Source organism: Maylandia zebra, linkage group LG7, assembly GCF_041146795.1.
Source record: "Maylandia zebra isolate NMK-2024a linkage group LG7, Mzebra_GT3a, whole genome shotgun sequence".
Taxonomy (NCBI): Eukaryota; Metazoa; Chordata; class Actinopteri; order Cichliformes; family Cichlidae; genus Maylandia; species Maylandia zebra.
Genome location: NC_135173.1, coordinates 16566497 through 16584874, shown reverse-complemented (window position 1 = coordinate 16584874; position 18378 = coordinate 16566497). Strand labels below are relative to the sequence as shown.

At 42.6% G+C, this 18378-nt stretch overlaps 1 protein-coding gene across 1 annotated transcript; it reads right to left on the bottom strand.

The window, feature by feature from the left end:
• Positions 1 to 655: 655 nt before the first annotated feature.
• hcn4l (hyperpolarization activated cyclic nucleotide-gated potassium channel 4l) lies at positions 656 to 17990 on the bottom strand. Its single transcript, XM_004567695.3, has 8 exons — positions 16836 to 17990; positions 12221 to 12644; positions 11037 to 11198; positions 10275 to 10493; positions 8857 to 9003; positions 8017 to 8257; positions 6692 to 6856; positions 656 to 3873 (listed from the first exon to the last, which is right to left on the bottom strand). Exons 1-8 carry the CDS (start codon positions 17489 to 17491, stop codon positions 2306 to 2308), a joined length of 3582 nt encoding a protein of 1193 aa, XP_004567752.2. The 5' UTR covers positions 17492 to 17990; the 3' UTR covers positions 656 to 2305.
• Between the last annotated feature and the right edge of the window lie 388 nt (positions 17991 to 18378).

The following is an 18378-nucleotide window of genomic DNA, read 5'->3' as shown; positions in this document are numbered from 1 at the left end:
CCATCAAGGCGATTGGACTGCTTGTGGTGGGCTGCTGGGTTAGAGCCATTGTGATTGGTTGTATTAGTTGTGAGGATGAATAGGAAGCTGCTAGAATTAAATATCCAAAACTATTAGACTTTTTTTTTTCAGATTTGTGATTAAATTAATGCCAATCTTTAAGCATTAACTGAGGAAATCAGATATCCAGAAATCTCCAATGACTGGTGTTTCATGATTTTTAATCCCTGAATACTGCAAAGGGTTGATATAAAGAGAAATATTTATAAATTTAGAGTTACATAAAAGGACAGGAAAAATTAAGTAGATCATTATATGATAAAGCAATCTTCCAAAACCAGCTGATCTAGTGAAGTTATTTAAGGATATGGAGGATCAGGTCTGTCAGGTCTGTTAATAAAACTTTGCAGTAGCCCTGCATTTAAAATCTGTTTACTCACTAAACCAGCAGTTATCGCTCCATGAACGTGGTAGATAATTTCTTTGTATTGAGTATCTGGCAGATTATAATCCTGGTTATTTTCATTGTTGGCACCAGACAACACCATTCAGTTCTCAATTTCTAATCCGGCTTAAAGTCTAGAACTTTCCCATAATTTATTATCAGATTCTCGCACACTCTCCTCCTGGAAGGAATTAAACGGTTGAGGTGAGGGTAATTAACCATATGTCATTTTATTGCATTGAATTTGGAGGCTTAAATAAAATGTCTGTAACATACAGGTGACAAAAGAATGAGATTCGATGGCTAAAAGGCAGCAAAATGATAAATAAATATATGAATGGATGGATGAACGAATGACACTTTTAAGTTGAATGCACTCAAAATAACCTCTAAGCAAATGCCTGTGGCAGGCGGTTGGAGGAGAATAGTAATGAAGGATTGATCGAGCCCATTGGCAGAGGCTGGCTAGTGTCTGATGGTATCTCTTTCTTGTGGAACTCAGAGTCATTGCAGACCTCAGGCTCACCAACCGGGCAGCTAAAGCCACTGGACAGGATCCTCTGATGATCCGACCTGCCGACCAGCTCACAGTTTGTCACCGGCTGCAGGTCCACAAAGGTAGACGCATCATCTAAACACGTGAACTTATTAACAAGTAGAAGGATTTAAGAGTCTGGTTTTTAAAAGTAAGTCAGTTGATATACACGTTATTGATTCAGCATAGCATCACAAAGCAGCAATTGTTCAACAATACATGTCAAATCTTTCAAATATTGTACAATGAAAGAGGTAAATATGCAGCAATATGACCCATCAGGGGTTCTCGTTGATCTTGAGTCCAGGAAACTGCTTTTAGCCCTTTGACTGGTGCAAGAAACATTCAGAGCAATCTCAGTGCATCGCTGGTTTCAGGATGTTTTGATTATCGACAATTGCTTCTTTCTTTTTTTTTAAAATTCAGTTCCCTTGTTTTAATGAGTCTGATCTCAAATCAGTGCTTCGATTCACAGTACCTTTGCATACCAGTAAAAAAACAAGACAAAAGAACACACAGATTATTGCATACTATGCTAATGGCACACAAACCTCGGCTCAGGTGGATGTTTTGTACCAAAGTTATTGCCAGACTGAAATAAGTTGGCATCTATTGTGAAATCTGTCATCACCTTCATGTTTAAACACATTCAAAATGAATCCCGCTCCTCCCACTCACACATTTTCATTACATTCATTACTTAGATTTATTTTTAAATACTATCTGATCTGTGTGACCCATTTGGGTGTGCAATATTGCTGGAAAGCTATCTTGGAAGACGTGCCATCGTCAAGCCTTCAGGTTATTTCTGAAACGAGCAAAGTGCACAGTCTGTCTCTCCTCACATCTCTTACGGAGTAACCCTGCGTTCACACGACGCTCTCAGCAGTGGGAAAGGATGTGAACAGAGGACAGCAGGTTTTTTTTGGTTTTGATCATAACTGGATACAGTTGTGGACGACGTTCCAACTAAATAGGATGTGGCTAAAAGGTTACACAAATTGCCTGGACGATGGGGTTTTAAACAAATACAAATCACAGAGTGCGGTTAGAATATAATACACGGAACAATTGATACTTTCATGAGGTGTTACATATACCCATCAATACAGTTTGGATGTTATTAGCATTTTTAAAGACGCAGTATCCTGTAAAAAATATATATCTGTCACTGTCCATTATCAAACTCGATCCGTTCACTCTGGTTAAAAACAAAACCACTGAGCTATAGCACACCCTCCTACTTCAAAATTTGACATAGTGGTTAAAATGATGCCAAGTGATCTTCCCTTCACTCAGGCATTAAAGGAGGGTGTGTCTAAATCTCACAAATTGGACGGGAGTTTGGACTGTTTGTGTTCCTTCTCTAACATTTTAGCGGGAGATCTAATGGGAGAAGAGTGAAAACCAACAGACTGGTGCTGAGGCTCAGGCCCTGAATGTGTCCGACTGACAGGAGTGGCTTGACCCGGGATCGGGGTGTAGGGTTTACTGACAGCCATCGGTGAGGAGAAGGGGCTGGGCGCCCCTGCTACACCCTCAGAGGAGCCGCTTATGGCCAAAGGCCTTTCCTGGTGTATAGAGCTGTGAGAGCCTGAGATAGTCTTTATTTCCTGGGAAAAGAGATCCACCGAGGACTCTGCCCTCTGTCTGAGGGTACAGGCCACCCTGGCAGGGCATGAGGTCTGAAGGGTTAGAGGACTATGAGAGTCTGCAGTGCTGGGGAGCTCACTGTGGCATACTGTCCTTCCCCTCACAGGGCTCTGGATGCTGGGACTGTGGACAGGAGGCGTGTAGCAAGGCGAGGCCTCTGCAGAGCCATACTGGGCCAGGGAGGCAAGGGCTGAGTGCTCTGGGAGAACCTGCGGGAGAAAAACAGACTGGAGTCCTGCCAGGCTGTGCTGGGCCAGAGAGGCTGCGGCCCCGGCTCCGACTGCAGACACTGGCTGATTAAATCCAGCGGAGGACTGGGTGTTGGTGATGAAGGGAAAATGTGGGAGGTTCAGGCCACTGGTTCTCCTGCTTGCTCTGTCACTGCTGGACCCCACCTGCTGTGAGGTGATATGGGAGGTTTGCTGCAATTGGCTCAGTATGGGGCCGACTGAGCTTGAAATAAGAGGGGTTAATGTGGTGGCTGAGGGGGCCGGGAATCTCCCTGCTAGCCTCCCTGGTGCCCCCTGTTGGAGTAAACCTATCGGTCGTGGTGGGGTGGTCATAGCACCGTGAAACGGCTGGGAGTGGAGCTGAGCGGAGCAGGTGTAAGAGATGGTGGCCTGGCTGATGGGAAACACCGACGCCATGCCAGAGTGGGGAGGATGGAGCAGAGGCTGGTGTGTGTGCAGAGGGGCGAGGGGCTGCAGGCTGCTGGTGAAGATGGGCTGAGACGTCAGTATGGGTGACAACGGCCCACTGGAGAGTAGCTGTGTCCTGGGGAATACTAGTGTGGCAGTCTCAACCTCAGATCTAAGGTTGGCAGAGCTAGTGGGAGAATTGGGCCCTGAACCACAGCTACTGGAGGCACTCGCTCCAACATGTACTCTCTTTGAATAGCTGGAGGGGTCCTTCACAGAGCCGGGACGTGGCACCAGAGGATGGTGGAAGAGGATTGGAGGAAGCTGGGACTGGTGGGCCAAGGCCATAGCAAGCGGGGTGGTGGCAGCCGCAGCCTGGAGCGGAGCCTGAACCAGCGGGGCCCAGATGACCGGGGTGGGTGACGGAGGAGCAGGCGGACGGTTTATACTCGGCACAGTGCTGGTTTGGTTCAGCTGAGTGCACTGGGCCATGTCGCGGTCGTGTTGCACTATTCTTTGGATGATCTCACTCTCATGAAGGTTTAGTGTGCCAGAACTTTGGTGATGCTGAACTTTGTGTTGAAGAACAGAGTTCCTCTTCCCTGTTAAGAAAAGAGAAATAAGGCCGTGATGCACTTTTAGCCCCTCCCCTTTTTTCACAAATGACATCCTTAGACAACACATCATACCACACGCTGAAGAGGAAGAATTAAATATAATTGTATAACTCAAAAATATATTCGTCAATAGTGCGTCCATGCAATGCAAACACTTTTAAATTATGTATTTCTTATTCTGCACACAAAAGCTCCCACAACTCCTCTCGTATATGGGAGTAAAAAGGCAAATGATACCTCTAGAAAATGCAGCCTGCTGTTAAAACACTACAAAAAATACACTCACAATTTGACAGATATTATCTGACAATATTGGCTTACAAGTTCAACAGTGCAAATTTTGTCATATATATTTCCATGCTTTACAATCTCACACTCTGGCACAGTGGGTCTTAAAACAATGTAGTCTCATCGTTTACAATAACCCAGCACTGTTTGTAGCACATGTAGCGGAGGAGCACCACTGCTGAGTAAACAGTGGAGTAAAGTCAGTCACTAAGTTGCAAACTAGTTTTTGAAATATGCTTATGTGAAGTTAATCTATAATGATCCAGAGATTTTCATTTTCTTCTAACTAACATACCAACATACTGCATAAATACACAGTATATAAAGACATTGCAATGTTATACAGCATATGTATCACTACTATATTGGTTCTCTAAGATGTATGTCATCCAGATTTGGGCCAGGCCTGGCATAGATGGCACTATTTATGTGATGGGATGCCATATCTGGCCCGATTGTGGTTTGGTTTATGTGGCCCAAGCCCATAGAAAACAGGTCTAGCCTGGATCTGGCATCAAGGTGTCATGGCAGGGTGTATGTCAACCAGATGTGGGGCAGGTCTGCAAATGATGGCACTGTTTGGTCTTCTATTTTAGTTAGAAGACCAAATGCCATGTTGCAATACTATACTGCTATGGTAGCTAACGTTTCAAATGCAGGTTTGACAGGTTTGTGAGTGTACACTTTATCCAAAGTCGGTTTACTCATTTTTTTCCAGTGGGTGGCTGTAGCTCAGGAGGAAGAGCAGGTCACCCATTGATCGGAAGGTTAGTGGTTCGATCCCTGGTTATTCCAGTCTGCATGGCAAAACTGAGAATGTGTGTGGCTGTAGTTAGGAAGCACTCAGTTTAGCGGAAGTGTGTGATTGGGTGAATATGGCATGTTGTATAGAGCACTTTGAGTAATCTGGGAGAGTAGCAAAGCGCTATATAAGAATCAGTCCATTCACTGATTCTTATATAGAACATGTTGTAATTACATGGCTTGATTAAGGTACACATTAGGCTGACATCTGGGGCCAGGGTTGAAACTGTTGTGGGCCAGCAGTGTGTCTGCAACTGGCCTTGTGCTGGCCCATGTGTGGGCCACATCTCACAAACCATATCTGGGCCGCCAAAGGGCCGTCATTCTTTGCGGTATGTGGGGCCATGTGTAAGCACATTTTGTGGGCCAGATCCGGGCCATACCAATTTTGCTATGTGGGTATATTATGTCTCCAGATTAGACTGGAAGCAATCAAAAAGTTAGAAAAATGCCACCCTTTAGACCTAACTGTCTCTTTTAGGTTCCAATCCAACTGCAGACTGCACAAAAAATACTCTGTTTGAGTTTAGTTTACTTAGTAAATACTTGCTTATAGTATAATTCACTGGTCACTTTACTGGGTATACCTGAATAGCTGCTTAAAAATGCAAATATCTAATTAACCAATCACATGGCTGCAACTCAGTGCATTTAGGCACAGAGGCCTTGTAAAGACGGCCTGCTGAAGTTCAAATTGAGCATCAAAATGGGGGAAGAAAGCTGACTTTTAATCTTGCATGGTTGTTGTTGCCTAAGCCGGTCTCAGTGTTTCAGAAACTGCTGATCTACTGGGATTTTCCCACACAACCATCTCTAGGGTTTATAGAAAATGGGCCGAAAAAGAACAATTGTCCAGTGAGAAGGAGTTCTTGTTGATGCCAGAGGTCAGAGGAGAATAGCCAGACTGCTTCAAGCTGATAATAACCACGTGTCACAACCAAAGAGCATCTCTGAATGCATAACACTTTGGACCTTGAAGCAGATGGCTTAGGTCTTTGTTAATTAAAAACAGGAAGCTGAGGTTACAGTTCACACCAAAATTGGACAGTGGAAGACTGGAGAAAAGTTGTCTGGTCAGATGACTGTCAATTTCTGCTATGACACTGGAATGGTAGGTGTAAACAGCATGAAAGCCTGGCTCCATCCTGCATTGTATGATCAGTTCCGGATGCCGGTGAGTGGGATATTTTCTTGGCACACTTCGGGCTCTTTAGTACAGAGCACCTTTGTGACACGGTGGAACCAGAGACTCGAATCATGGATGTGCAGCTTATAAATCAGCAGCAATTGTGTGATGCTGTGACGTTAATATGGACCAAAACCTCTGAGGAATGTTTCCAGCACCTTGTTGAATCTGTGCTACAAAGAATTAAGACTTCCAAAGGACAAGGGGGTCCTTAGCAAGGTGTACCCAGGAAAATGACTTTAAACTGTTTTCCATTCATATAAGATTAATTAGTAAAGTCTAAAGACCATGGATTAATGTGGCACGCTTACATTTAAATATTATTATTATACACTGTTTTCTATTCTTGGCTTTTGTTAGCCGCTGTGCTTAAATACGTGCCTACATCCACGCCACCACTAATAACAGATATAAAGTCCAACTGATGTTAATTTTAGTGCAACACTAAAATGAACAAATGAATGATTGATAATAATATAAAATTGGTGCCAGTAAATAGGTTTTATCTTATCTTTAAGGACTAACCTATGCGATCCAGGCGATCGAGCGCCACAGTCTCAAACGCCCTCCTCATCATGGGATACTCCTCCAGCACCTCATTGAAGTGGTCTACAGACAGAGAGTACAGTCGACAGTAGTTATCTGCCCGCACGCTGGCAGTCCTCCTGCCTCGGGTCAGCAGGCAGATCTCTGCAGGGAAAGAGATGAGAAAAAAAACCCTTCAATTATTTGTTTCACCGCTTTAAAAGACTTCCTGCAGAGTGCAAGACAGGTATTAACAGCAAGGATTAAAAACAACGCATTACTATGAAGTGTTATATAATGAGTCCCCCACCACCACCACCACCCACCCTCCTCCTCCTTTCAGAAGTTGTGTGACAAGCCGCAACAGAATTCCTATCTTCTTAGATCCATTCACAAAAGAAAAGTCCAAAATAGTATTATTAGTATGAGATGATAAAGCATGAAAAAGGCTGATGCCTCTGAACTCCACAGATGGAGCACTTAATGCAATTTCTGCAGCTTACAGTTTGTTCTGACCTCATCTGTCGTGCCAGATCAGAAAAATAAAATAATGCGCCATTAAAAGAAAACAGGAGGGGAAAAAATGAGGCATATTTTTCAGGACAGACATATTGAGGATATAGACGCACAAATACACACACACACACACATACTCTGTCTCTCTCCATCTCTCTCCGCCCTATTCTGTCACTTTCTTGAATTTATTACACTTTACATCATGGGATTTCTTTTTATCTTGTGTTGGTTTTAGATGTTTTCTGTCCTAGTTTATTATTTTAACATTTCTTCGTGTTTTTAGATGTAGGAGAATAACTTGAAGCCAAATTGTTTTTGCCCTGACTGTTTTATTCCAAATAAATGCGTGACTATGAAAGGTTTAATTTAGCTGCTTTTTTTCCCCTTTCCTCGTTTAATACTTCTGCCGAAACAAATCTGAAAAGAATTAAGAGTTTTATGCTTCGTAGTTGACATTTAATGATGACATTTCACTTTGGTGCACAGATGGAACAGACAACAGCAGGTTGAGAAAACATAACCGAGAGGAAAAATTCTGGATTTCAGCTTTAAATATGGTGTAACAAAAAGGGGAAAACCCCACAGATGGAATCAAAGATCGCAAAGCTCTGCCCCTCTTAGTTCCCAGCGCTTTTAAGGAGATGATGTGGACGATTTTTCCCAGCTGTAATAGTCGGGGAAGATAATCTGCCGAGTGCCTGAGCCAAATAAATCAAAACAAATTATACAATCACCACTCCTTCACATGCATTCAAACTGACCCACTGTCCACTACAGAACATATTAGCATGCAGAGCAGCCGACTTCACCTCCAAAATAAGAGCCATCGGACAACTTGGTGTCTTTGCTGTTCTTGGTCAGGACGCTGACAACGCCGTGCTGGATGAAGTACATCTTCTTGCCGATGGTCCCCTCCCTGATGATGTAGTCGCCCGGCTGGAAGACCTCAAAGCGTAGTTTGGTTAGCATGGAGGTGACGAAGTTGGGATCAGCGTTGGCGAACAGGGGCATGGAGGCGACCAGTTTGCGACAGTTAAAGTTGATGATCTCCTGCAGGAAAGAGAAAAAAAAGTTCACCTTTTACATTTTTTTCTTTTTGCTAATGCAATGCCTTCAAAAACAAATTTCAGTCATGATAAAAGCAGGGGGGCTAACAGCTTAATGCTCTTAATGCTCTTTTAATGAGGTCCCCCGTCCTCTTCAAGCCATTACTTATCAGATTACATGACTATTAACATTGTCAAAGTAACACAGCCATATTAGATTACATAATTAACTGTTCACCATTAAGAACAACGTGGCTCATGTCATGCATTTATACATGTGCTGCTGACGACAATAAAATGTTTGCAAAATAAAATAAGGACAATGAATAATTTTGTTAACATTTTACTATTTAGAAGAATTAAAGAAATGCTAAACAAATAGCCTACAGGTCAGAATAATGTAGCTGAAAGCTTATATAAGAATAAAAAATGTATTTGTCAAAAAGCATCTGTTTTTTTTTAAACACCAGACTTTACTTAAGGGTTATATTAAACGGACAGTAAATGATTAAGAGAGCAAATAACAACTTTATGTTGTCTTTAAGCATTTACACATTGTTTGCATAATGTATGTTATCTAAAAATCATCTGTTGATGGCTGACCTCTCTCAGCGGCTCATTCAGTTCCTCCAGTATGCTCTCCTCGTCAAACATCTTGCCCTGATACCGGTGTTCGTAGTAGTCGTGGATCCTCTGACGCATGTCTGCAGGAAGCTTGTGGAAGGACATGTACTGCTCCACTTGTTTGTACTATGAAAAGCACAAAGAGCACACTTATTAACATGATTAAAAAAAACTATATATCTATATCTATAGCTATATCTATATATATATAGATATATTCCTGTTGATTAGAGTAGCAGAAGGCTGCAAATGTAACGTAACATAACCGTGAGACAAAATGCAAAGTCATGTCAAAATGAATATATTACACTGATTGATGTGTTGGCTCAGAGGTAGGAATATAATGTGTCTCATTATTTTAACAGTCAACTGTCAGGCCATCTGTGAAACCTGCCCACAGTGCAATGTTGTGACTCTGCCCCATCTGACAATTACAGTTGTGCTCTGCAGGCTGCAGCTAATAACATTAACTACTGTGTCCTTCAACAGTGTACTCTAGCAGCAAAGCACCAAATATGGTCCATGCACCCTGTCTATGCATGGTAAATCCAGCTGTAAGTGTCAGCTCTGCTTTTCATAATGCACTGCCATGTCTGTCTTTTTTTGTGTCATGTTGCAGTTCGTCTGTCCTTTCCCATATTCCCCAAATGAAAAGTTAACGGCAGCTATACGTGGATGTATAAAACATGTTTTTGCAAACAAAAAAGTGGGTTTACGCTCCCCTTCAAGATCTGTCACTTAGTGAAAAGTAGCAATATTGAAATATAAAACAGAAATCCTGCATTAAAAATTGCACTTATGTAGGTGTCCAGATTAAAATACATCACACAGAAAAAAAGCTCCTCTCCTGTACCTAATAATATATGATATCAAATAATAATAATATTATAGGATAGTATTCATATTTTTTATTTTTTAAGATGAAGCACATCTTACCGTTGTAATCTGCCTTTTAAGCTTAAGCTTATTGTTGTTCATATATATATATATATATATATATATGCAAAATACTCATATTAAATGTGGCCACAGTTTGAAGTAATGAGGTCAGCATATGTGCAAGTAATCCCTCTGACTCAAAATCGCAGGCTTCAGACTGCTGTAGCCGCTCATTATAAATGAGGTATAAGTAAATAAAGGCCCTATTTAAGCTGGAACTTAAATATATATATAGCTGGCAGTTTAACCTAAAAAAGCACATTTTATGAACTGATGACTATTTTTTTTGTTCTTTCTCTGTTGGCAAAAGAATTCAGAAAAGAACCGAATTTGATACACTTCATGATTTGATAATGTAATAAGTGAAACAGTTAAATAATATTACCTTATGAAATGTAGTGGAACAGAAGTGTTATATCAGAAGTAAAACTGTGGATGATTTTTCAGCAAACACCCACCTTTTCTTGGTACTGCCTCCTGGAGGAGTCCAGAGACTGAATGAGTGCAGTCGCATGCCCCACAAACATGGCAAAGCAGGTGGCACCCACGATCATGCTGAGGATAGTGAGCCACACGTCAGCCATGCCGATAGGAGGGTACAGGCCATACCCGATACACAGCATGTGACTCATGGCCTTGAACAGGGCGTAGGAGTACTGCTGACCCCAGGTGTCATTCTGAAAGGGATGCAGAGGAGGAGAGATAACGCGTACGGCTATCTACGACCAGCGGCTCAGGAAATATTTGATTTGTTAGATTTTTACACCGGATGCCTCTCCTGAATGTGTAAACCACTACATTACGGAGCCATCGTACATCACATCTAAATCAGCTTAATCTGAGCTTATGGACGTGAACACAGATGTATGTCCCAACTGTTACAAAACATCATTTATGGGTAGGTCTGTTTCATGTGCATGTGCAATGACAATAAAGTTGAATTCTAATTCTATTCTATTCTATTCTATCTTCTTCAGGAGGTATTAACAGCTTTGCAAATAAACAAAAACCACCCTTTTTCTGCAAAATGTTTATTGAAAAACATGTGTGACTGAAAACTGGATATAAAGATTAAACACGCTACCTGTTGACGTTAATTTAATCTGTGCTCTCAAACCGATAACTAATGACGCTTAGAGATAAATGTCTGCATGTGGTTCGTCGTGTTTTGGGGAGGAACACATTTTGGAGGCTGTCTGACTCATAAATAATCCACTTACCACCATCTTGTTCCTGGTGACCCAGCAGTCTGGGGGGAAGTCTTGCAGCATGGGAACCAGAAACTGCAGACAGCCATCCCAGTGACACAGCAGCAGCATCATACCAATCAGGTTCATGATACGCACCATGGCGCTGGCAAGGTCGTATGTCATGTGGAAAACCTGTGACACAGATTTTCAGAATTAGGGGGAGAGAGAGAGAAAAAAGAGAGATAATAAAACACTCATATCTCTTCTATAAAATGTTAACACCCATGCACGCAAACAGAGGATTTGAAATAAACAGGAGGAACCGCGATGATGGTGTTGATGGATGCAAGCGAACTATACCGAACCACACTTAATCTTCTATAGACTACCAGAGGCTATTTCAGAGCAACCATCTGTAACGTTAATGGCTGATGGGGATGGAACATATAAAAAATAATAACGCGGGATAATATCTCTTATTGAGTAAGCTGACTGTGTGTAAGTGTTTTTAAATGCAGAGCCAACAAATTAACTCTGCAGCAGCACTTTTTTTCCCCACATACAGAGCGAAAGTGTAAGAAATCTGTTAATGAGAGAGAAACCTTAGTATGCACGGTGCCTAAAGGGAAACCTGTACTGTTAAAAAGATGGATGTGCACATTTAACATGGAGAAAGTTTAAAAAAATGAGATCAGGCTTCAGGCAGCTGCAAACGCTTGGTTTCAGATTGAGTTTTTTTCTGCACTCCTCCTTCATTCTGCAGCTCTTCAAACCTTCTATTTGCAAGACACAGCCAATGAGAGGAAAGCTGGCCTAAAGGGAGAGAATGTGAAATAGTTTGTCAGGAAGAGGATGAACTGATAAACTGGCTGACTGGTAAACAATGATTACTTTTGAACTGTGAACCATGCAAAGCTACTCCAGTAGAGTCCTGGAATATAAGGATGAAGGTGGAAATGAGCACAAGACGTCCCCTTTGAAATGAGAGAAGCATCTGAGAGCATGCTGCAGGTATTAATCTGGAAAATAGTGTAAGAAATTCTCTAAATATCAGCCACACTACTTAAAAGACTTAAAAAATATTCCCACTTAAAAAGCTAGAAGCTGTGAATTTGTTCATTTTTATCGACTAATATTTTTAAGACTGTAACAAAATCTTTTAAATATCCAACCAGTCAGTTGAAGCTAGCCAGTATGGGGCTATCTTCATCTACCTCTTCCCACTGGTGGATATAGCGAATGAGTCTGGAGAGGCGCAGCAGCCGTAGCAGACTGAGGATCTTTGTGAAGCGGACGATCCTCAGAGCTCGGGCCGTCTTGTAAAAGTCTGAGTCGATGCGCGTCTCCACGATAAGAAAGATGTAGTCCACGGGTATGGAGGAGACGAAGTCCACCACGAACCAGCTCTTCAGGTACTTGATCTTGATCTGATGCGGGTCCAGGATGATCTCCGTGTTGTCCTCCTTGACGATGCCCGTGCGGAAGTTGAGGACCAGGTCCATGAGGAAGAAGGTGTCCGACACGACGTTAAAGACTATCCAGGGCGGCGTGTGCTCGTCCTTAAAGAAGGTGATGCCCACGGGGATGATGATGAGGTTTCCCACCATCAACAGCAGCATTGTCAGATCCCAGTAGAACCTGAAAGATGGACAGTTGGATGTGACTCACACCATAAACCACAGCAGGCCAGCGTCATTAAGGCACAGAAACGGCTAATTTCTTCTTATTTGATGTAAACAGAGGGTATAGTCTCCTCTAGGTCTGGCTAAAACTTCTTTGGGGTCGCCAAAGTGACGTTGTTGATATAATACACAGAAAAATAAAGATTTAGAGGCGACAACATTTTGGTGAAAGGAACAAATTCATGTGTTGACTTTCCTCTGTTCTTTTGATCAAATTTAATTTAATTTATCATATGATATTAGGTTGCAGGTGTTAGTTGTGGTCTATGCTAAATGACCTAGTTTCATTCGAAAAGTAAACTTGCACTAACAATGACAACAGGCCAAGAAAAGCAATTATAGTAGGAGCTCATAAATGCAATGCAATTTGGTTACTAATTTAGTTTAAAAACAGAATCTAAATAAACACATGCTGGTATTAAATCTCAGCACGGCAGAAAACCTGATTGCAAATGTCATACCTTTGTCATAAGAGCTGAGCTAAACAAACGCAAAACTGATGTAAATGAAATGTTTCTGGGTGACCAGAGAAATAGGAAATTCCTGCTTGTGGATCTGAAAATTCAAAATGAGCATTTTTTGCCTTCACTTAAGAAAAAAATTGGACAGAATAACTGGTAATAAAAACGCATCTGTTTGAACTTTGTATTAAAACAACAACAAACAGGGACGTATTGATGGGAACATTTCATCAATACAAAGCCAATCAGTGTATGCTGCTTAGTTTACACAAAACACTTAATACAAGTATGTGTGAGTATGTGCTCCAAATTCAAAGTGATTCTGGCTACTTATAGAAATGAACCTCGCTGTTTCACACGGTCTGAAAACCCAGCAGAGTTCTGTCCGAGTGAGCAGAAACAATGTAAACAAGCAAAGAATTATTCTCTGATTCAGTTAAAGAGTGGGCCAAATGGGAAAAGAGTGACACCGGTTATTGGGAATTCATTTGAATTAATCATGAATACATATTGATTTTCAAAAGTATCAGCAGGAGTGTGTTCAGTTTCATCGAAAACTGCCTGTTACTAGTCATTTACACACAAAACAGAACACATTTATTTAGCAAATGTTCTTATGAAATTTAGAAATATGGCTAATTGGAGTTCACTGTAAGCTATTCTGACTCTTGATTGATGTTTCCCAGCTATTTGCTATACTCATTCTTTTTAATCTAGCGTTCTACATTTGTCAGAGTCACACAGTAATGTACAACGCATCCACACAAAGAGCGTGTAAGATGAGAAACCATACATGTGCGATTTCATGAGTGAGTCGTGTCAAAAAACAAAACAAAAACAAATGATCTCAACAGGACAAACATGCAGGGTCAGCAAAAACTGCACGCCAGCTGGAGGTTAAGAAACCAAATATCTCATCATCTCATCAGCAGGTATATTTAAAACTTTAGCGTTTTCTCCATGAATGGGGGGGAAGAAAACTATATGGAGGCTCAAGCATGCCAAAATATTTCTTTCTTTTAAAAAGTGTAAAGTTATTGGTATACATTCATAAATATTAAAATATACAGGATCTGAGCTTTTAATTAGCTTATGTATTTATTTATTTTCTTAGTTAATTTTTTCTTTTAAGCGATACATTTGTTTTCAAAGGTAAACTGAATTGCATTTTCTTAAGACTTAATTATGCTTTTTCTTTATACATTTTTTTGTGTGCAAAGGATGCAGCAGTCATTCAGAGTGTCACTGTTTGATCCATGCCAGGTTCACCACAATATTAGATGTAATATTTGCTTTTTCAGGTGATACCTCCCAGTGGGTTGCTGTTGTGATGAGTTACAGGTGCTGCATTGTGTTACTGGTGATGGAAAACATTCTAGAGTCGAATGAGGACAACACGGTGGAAAGAGGCAGAGGAATCTGGTGAATGCACTTCTACCTCTTCTAGTTTACTTACACCCAAAACGTTCACAGTCACATGTGACAAAATGTAGAAACCAGTGAGGGCACGGTGGCCATTTGTTCTAATCAGCTTTCTGTTGTTCTTTGCCAAACAAAGAATTTGCATTTCTCTCGACATCTGCCCGTTGTCTCTGCAGTGACACACTGGTCCTAATTGCGCTTCCTCTCTCTGGCTAAATCCACCGTTATCTCCTGTGAATCCATGTCATCTCCAGAAGTCAGCACCCATCAGCCAGATGTTGAGTAGTTAGCATTACTGCTCTGCAAACGTCACTGTGCTGCAGAGCGCTGGAACAGCTGGATAATTTTATTCATTTATTTATTTATTTTTTTAAAAAAAGGTCTGCAGAGGACGGTACATTGCTGACCACCCTGCTGGAACATCGGCTGCCTGTGCGCGCAGAATTCAGACCACAAAACAGACAACTGGCTGGTGTAATCTGATGTTACCATCGAAACAAAGCTGCTGCTTGTACGGTCTGTGGACCTCGACTGGTCCAGAGACAAAATCTTGCACTATTGAGGTCAGAGTGCAACTACGTTAAAGAGCATGAGAGCAAAAAAGAGAGGGGAGTTACAAGCAAAGTGAACACAAAAAGGCTTAAAATGGTGAAAGGAGCTTAGATCAATCAGGACAGCTGAAAAAGGGATCACATTTGTACTAGAGATACTTATCTCTTGCTGCCAGAGTGCAGCTGAAACACAACAGCCTGCATGCAGCTCAGTGGCTTAACACACACCTGTACTGTGGCTCAGGCCCACCAGCAATCATATTAACCATATTTACGCAGTGTGCCAGTTCAGTGTGTCTGCTGCTGTATCCTTAGAAAGCTTTAGAATGAAAAAAAAAAAAAAACAGCAGTTACTTGATAAAAACATCAGATTGTGTGTGTCTATAGGAAGATAACAGGAAACCGTACATCGGTTATACAATGCCTTGCTGACTGTCATGGATGCGCACGGTATGTCAGCTCACAAGCAGGGCACGGAGCTGCCTCTTTGCTGGATTGCCACAAAATCTCAGAATAATCTCTGGTGCTGCAAAAGGCATCTGTAACTTAAAATGGGATCTGCGGGATAAAGCATTCACCTTATGAGACCCATGGCAAGCACTAAAAATGCCCCTCCTGCTCGCACTGCGACCCAAAGTGAGCATAAAGTAACAACACCTCGTACCTCACACACGGAGTTAACAGCTGGCCGTCCTGATTCCTCACAACACACCATTTTCATTTCAATCTCTCTTTCTGTGTGTGTGTGTGTGTGTGTGTGTGTGTGTGTGTGTGTGTGTGTGTGTGTGTGTGTCGTGCGCTCTCTCTCTGCGTTTTTGTGGCATGTCCCCTCCCCGTCCACACCATCTCTGCTCCATTAGATTAATTGTGCTGTAATAATCTCCCACTGATGTGTGCTTCTAATATCTTGAATGGTCATGTTACCCTATTTTGATTACCCCATTTCCAAGCCCCTGCTGCACTCTGTAATCCATTGCCCTGGCTAAATGATGACAAAAAAAGTGTAATTCAGATGAGTGGAAAAAACTGCAGTGGCACACATTGGCATACAGCTGACTGATGAAAAATATGATGACAGTGAGCATTAAGGTTAAATGCCGGGAAAATCTTTTGGTGGTGGACGTATCCAGAATACTGGTGTGCAATGAAATAGTGCAGCATGGCTGGGAAATTTGTTAACTGTGGTTGGCTTAGTTTGTTGCACATACATGCAAAGACCTGCAAAGAGTTAATTAAGTTCTACATAACCTGATGACACCATGGACACACAAATGCACAAACTGGGCCAACCAAAGCAAAAGGACTTATATCCTGGATATGCATGACATAACCACGTTTCCCTGCAAAAAAAAATGTAGACAACGCTTTTAAAAATGTCCATTTGCACACGTTAAGCCATTTATCTGCTCAAGGTGGGCTACTGAGGCACATTTAGCTAATGATCTACCTGTTCTGCAGAGGCTTACACTCCTGATTATCGTGCTGCTAATATGGCCACTGTAGTTACAGAAAGGCATGCACGGGGATTATAGTTTATACCCTTAACACATTTTATGGCTCATTCATTCCAGGCAGTTTTTAAATTATTAGTTTTAACGCATGCGCAGGCCAAATGAGCCTTTAATGTGTGATAGGATCACTGCAGCACTTCTTTGTAGGACACAACTATTTGCGATTTTAAAAAAAGAAAAAGGATTTCTGCACAGAAATTACCTAAAATCACTGTAGGGATGGATTATCCAGAAGCCTGCAGACTTCACGCGTTCCCTTTCGTGTTCCACGGCCCTCTCACTGCCCAACATCCGCAGGGAGAACTTGTTGACTCCCGGCTGGAGCATCGCCCCAAACTGCCGGTGCATGAAGCCAGCCTGGTAGAGACGCTCATCTTCGGGTATTATTTGCTCAGAGCCCTCCAACTTGATGAAAGTTGACTGGTCAAACAGTGACGGTTGCCCGACTATGCCGGTCAGCCCACCCGTTGCCCGCTGTAGGGCCCCGGGGCCGTGCTCACCGGGGAAACTCTCGTTGACTCCAGCATCAGCCTCGGGAATGAGGCGCCTCTGCTCCGCCAAATCTGACCCGGGGGGATGCCGTCCGGAGATGGAAGAGATGCTGCCCCTAAAAAAGCGGCAGTCCCCATTCAAGTTGGTCTTCACGGTGACGTCCCTTTCAAAGTCTTCGACCCCGGCCTCCCCAATGCTCTTACAACTGCTCGCGGGAGACAGAGAGGACAAATGTTTGAGCCCGATACTTTTCCTTTTAGTGTCCTTGTCGCCGTTCTCCCCTTCGTCAGTCACAAAGGGCTTTTGCCCAATGTTTTGCGGCAAGCTGTAGAGCCGTTTGCGCATGGAGGACTGGAATCTCTCCATTTGGAAGAACCAGAAGAGGTTGCGCTCTAAGGACAGCCCGTGAAAGCGGGGGGATGAATCATGAATCTCACACACTCGGGGTGCCGCTGGAGGCAAAAACAGTGACGGGGGAGGTCCGCAGGACGGGTCGTATCTTATCTGACTCTTGGGACGTGCCGCTCTCCTCCGGTTCAAACATTGAGATGCGTCAACGAATACGCGGCGGCTGCGATCAGACGCTCATGTAAAAGCGCCAAACGACAAATGCATGTAAATCCAGGTAAGCTCGTTGAGTGCAGACGGGAGCGCATCAGGATGCAGCATGCTGAGCGTCGGACGTGCCGGAGTGGGAGAATGCTGCTGCTGCTGCTGCTGAGCTCCTCAATGACAAAGCATGATCCCCACCTCCCCCGAAAGCCTATCTGAGCCCTCTCACGGCGCAAGGTGAATACACACATGCACGCAGCTGCCCCTGGCTTTCACTGAGCGCTGACATCACTAATCCATAAGCCTCGCGCTTTCTAATAACGTGAATATTGATGGAGCTAATCTATCGGGTTGCCATAGGAGCCAGGATGGCACACACGCTCACCCCGCCCAGGCAGGACAAACTGGAGAGGATGATTCAAGGATGCGATCTAGCATTGGAGTTGGTAGTTAAATAGTTGAGAGAATGTAATCTTAAGGTTTGGTGTTTGTGGCATCGGGCCTTACACTGCAACAAACAATTCTGATATTTGCCCAACCCGGTGAATGATGTTGGGCACAAAACTGACACTTAAGTCTGATTGACACGAGTTTTACACGAGCTGCATCCTGTGTTTAAGCATGCGTGGTTGTTTGTGATGCTCAGGATGCGCAAATCTTGTGCCCATCTTGGTCATTTCTGGTGGGCAACGTGGATAGTA

Excerpts from the sequence above, each read along its gene's own strand:
- hcn4l (XM_004567695.3), bottom strand. The coding sequence starts at position 17,491 with ATGGAGAGATTCCAGTCCTCCATGCGCAAACGGCTCTACAGCTTGCCG. Across the intron at positions 8,258-8,856 it reads TGAATGAGCCGCTGAGAGAG|GAGATCATCAACTTTAACTG; the intron begins GTCAGCCATCAA and ends TCTTTCCTGCAG. Across the intron at positions 6,857-8,016 it reads CGATGGCTCTTATTTTGGAG|AGATCTGCCTGCTGACCCGA; the intron begins GTGAAGTCGGCT and ends CTTTCCCTGCAG.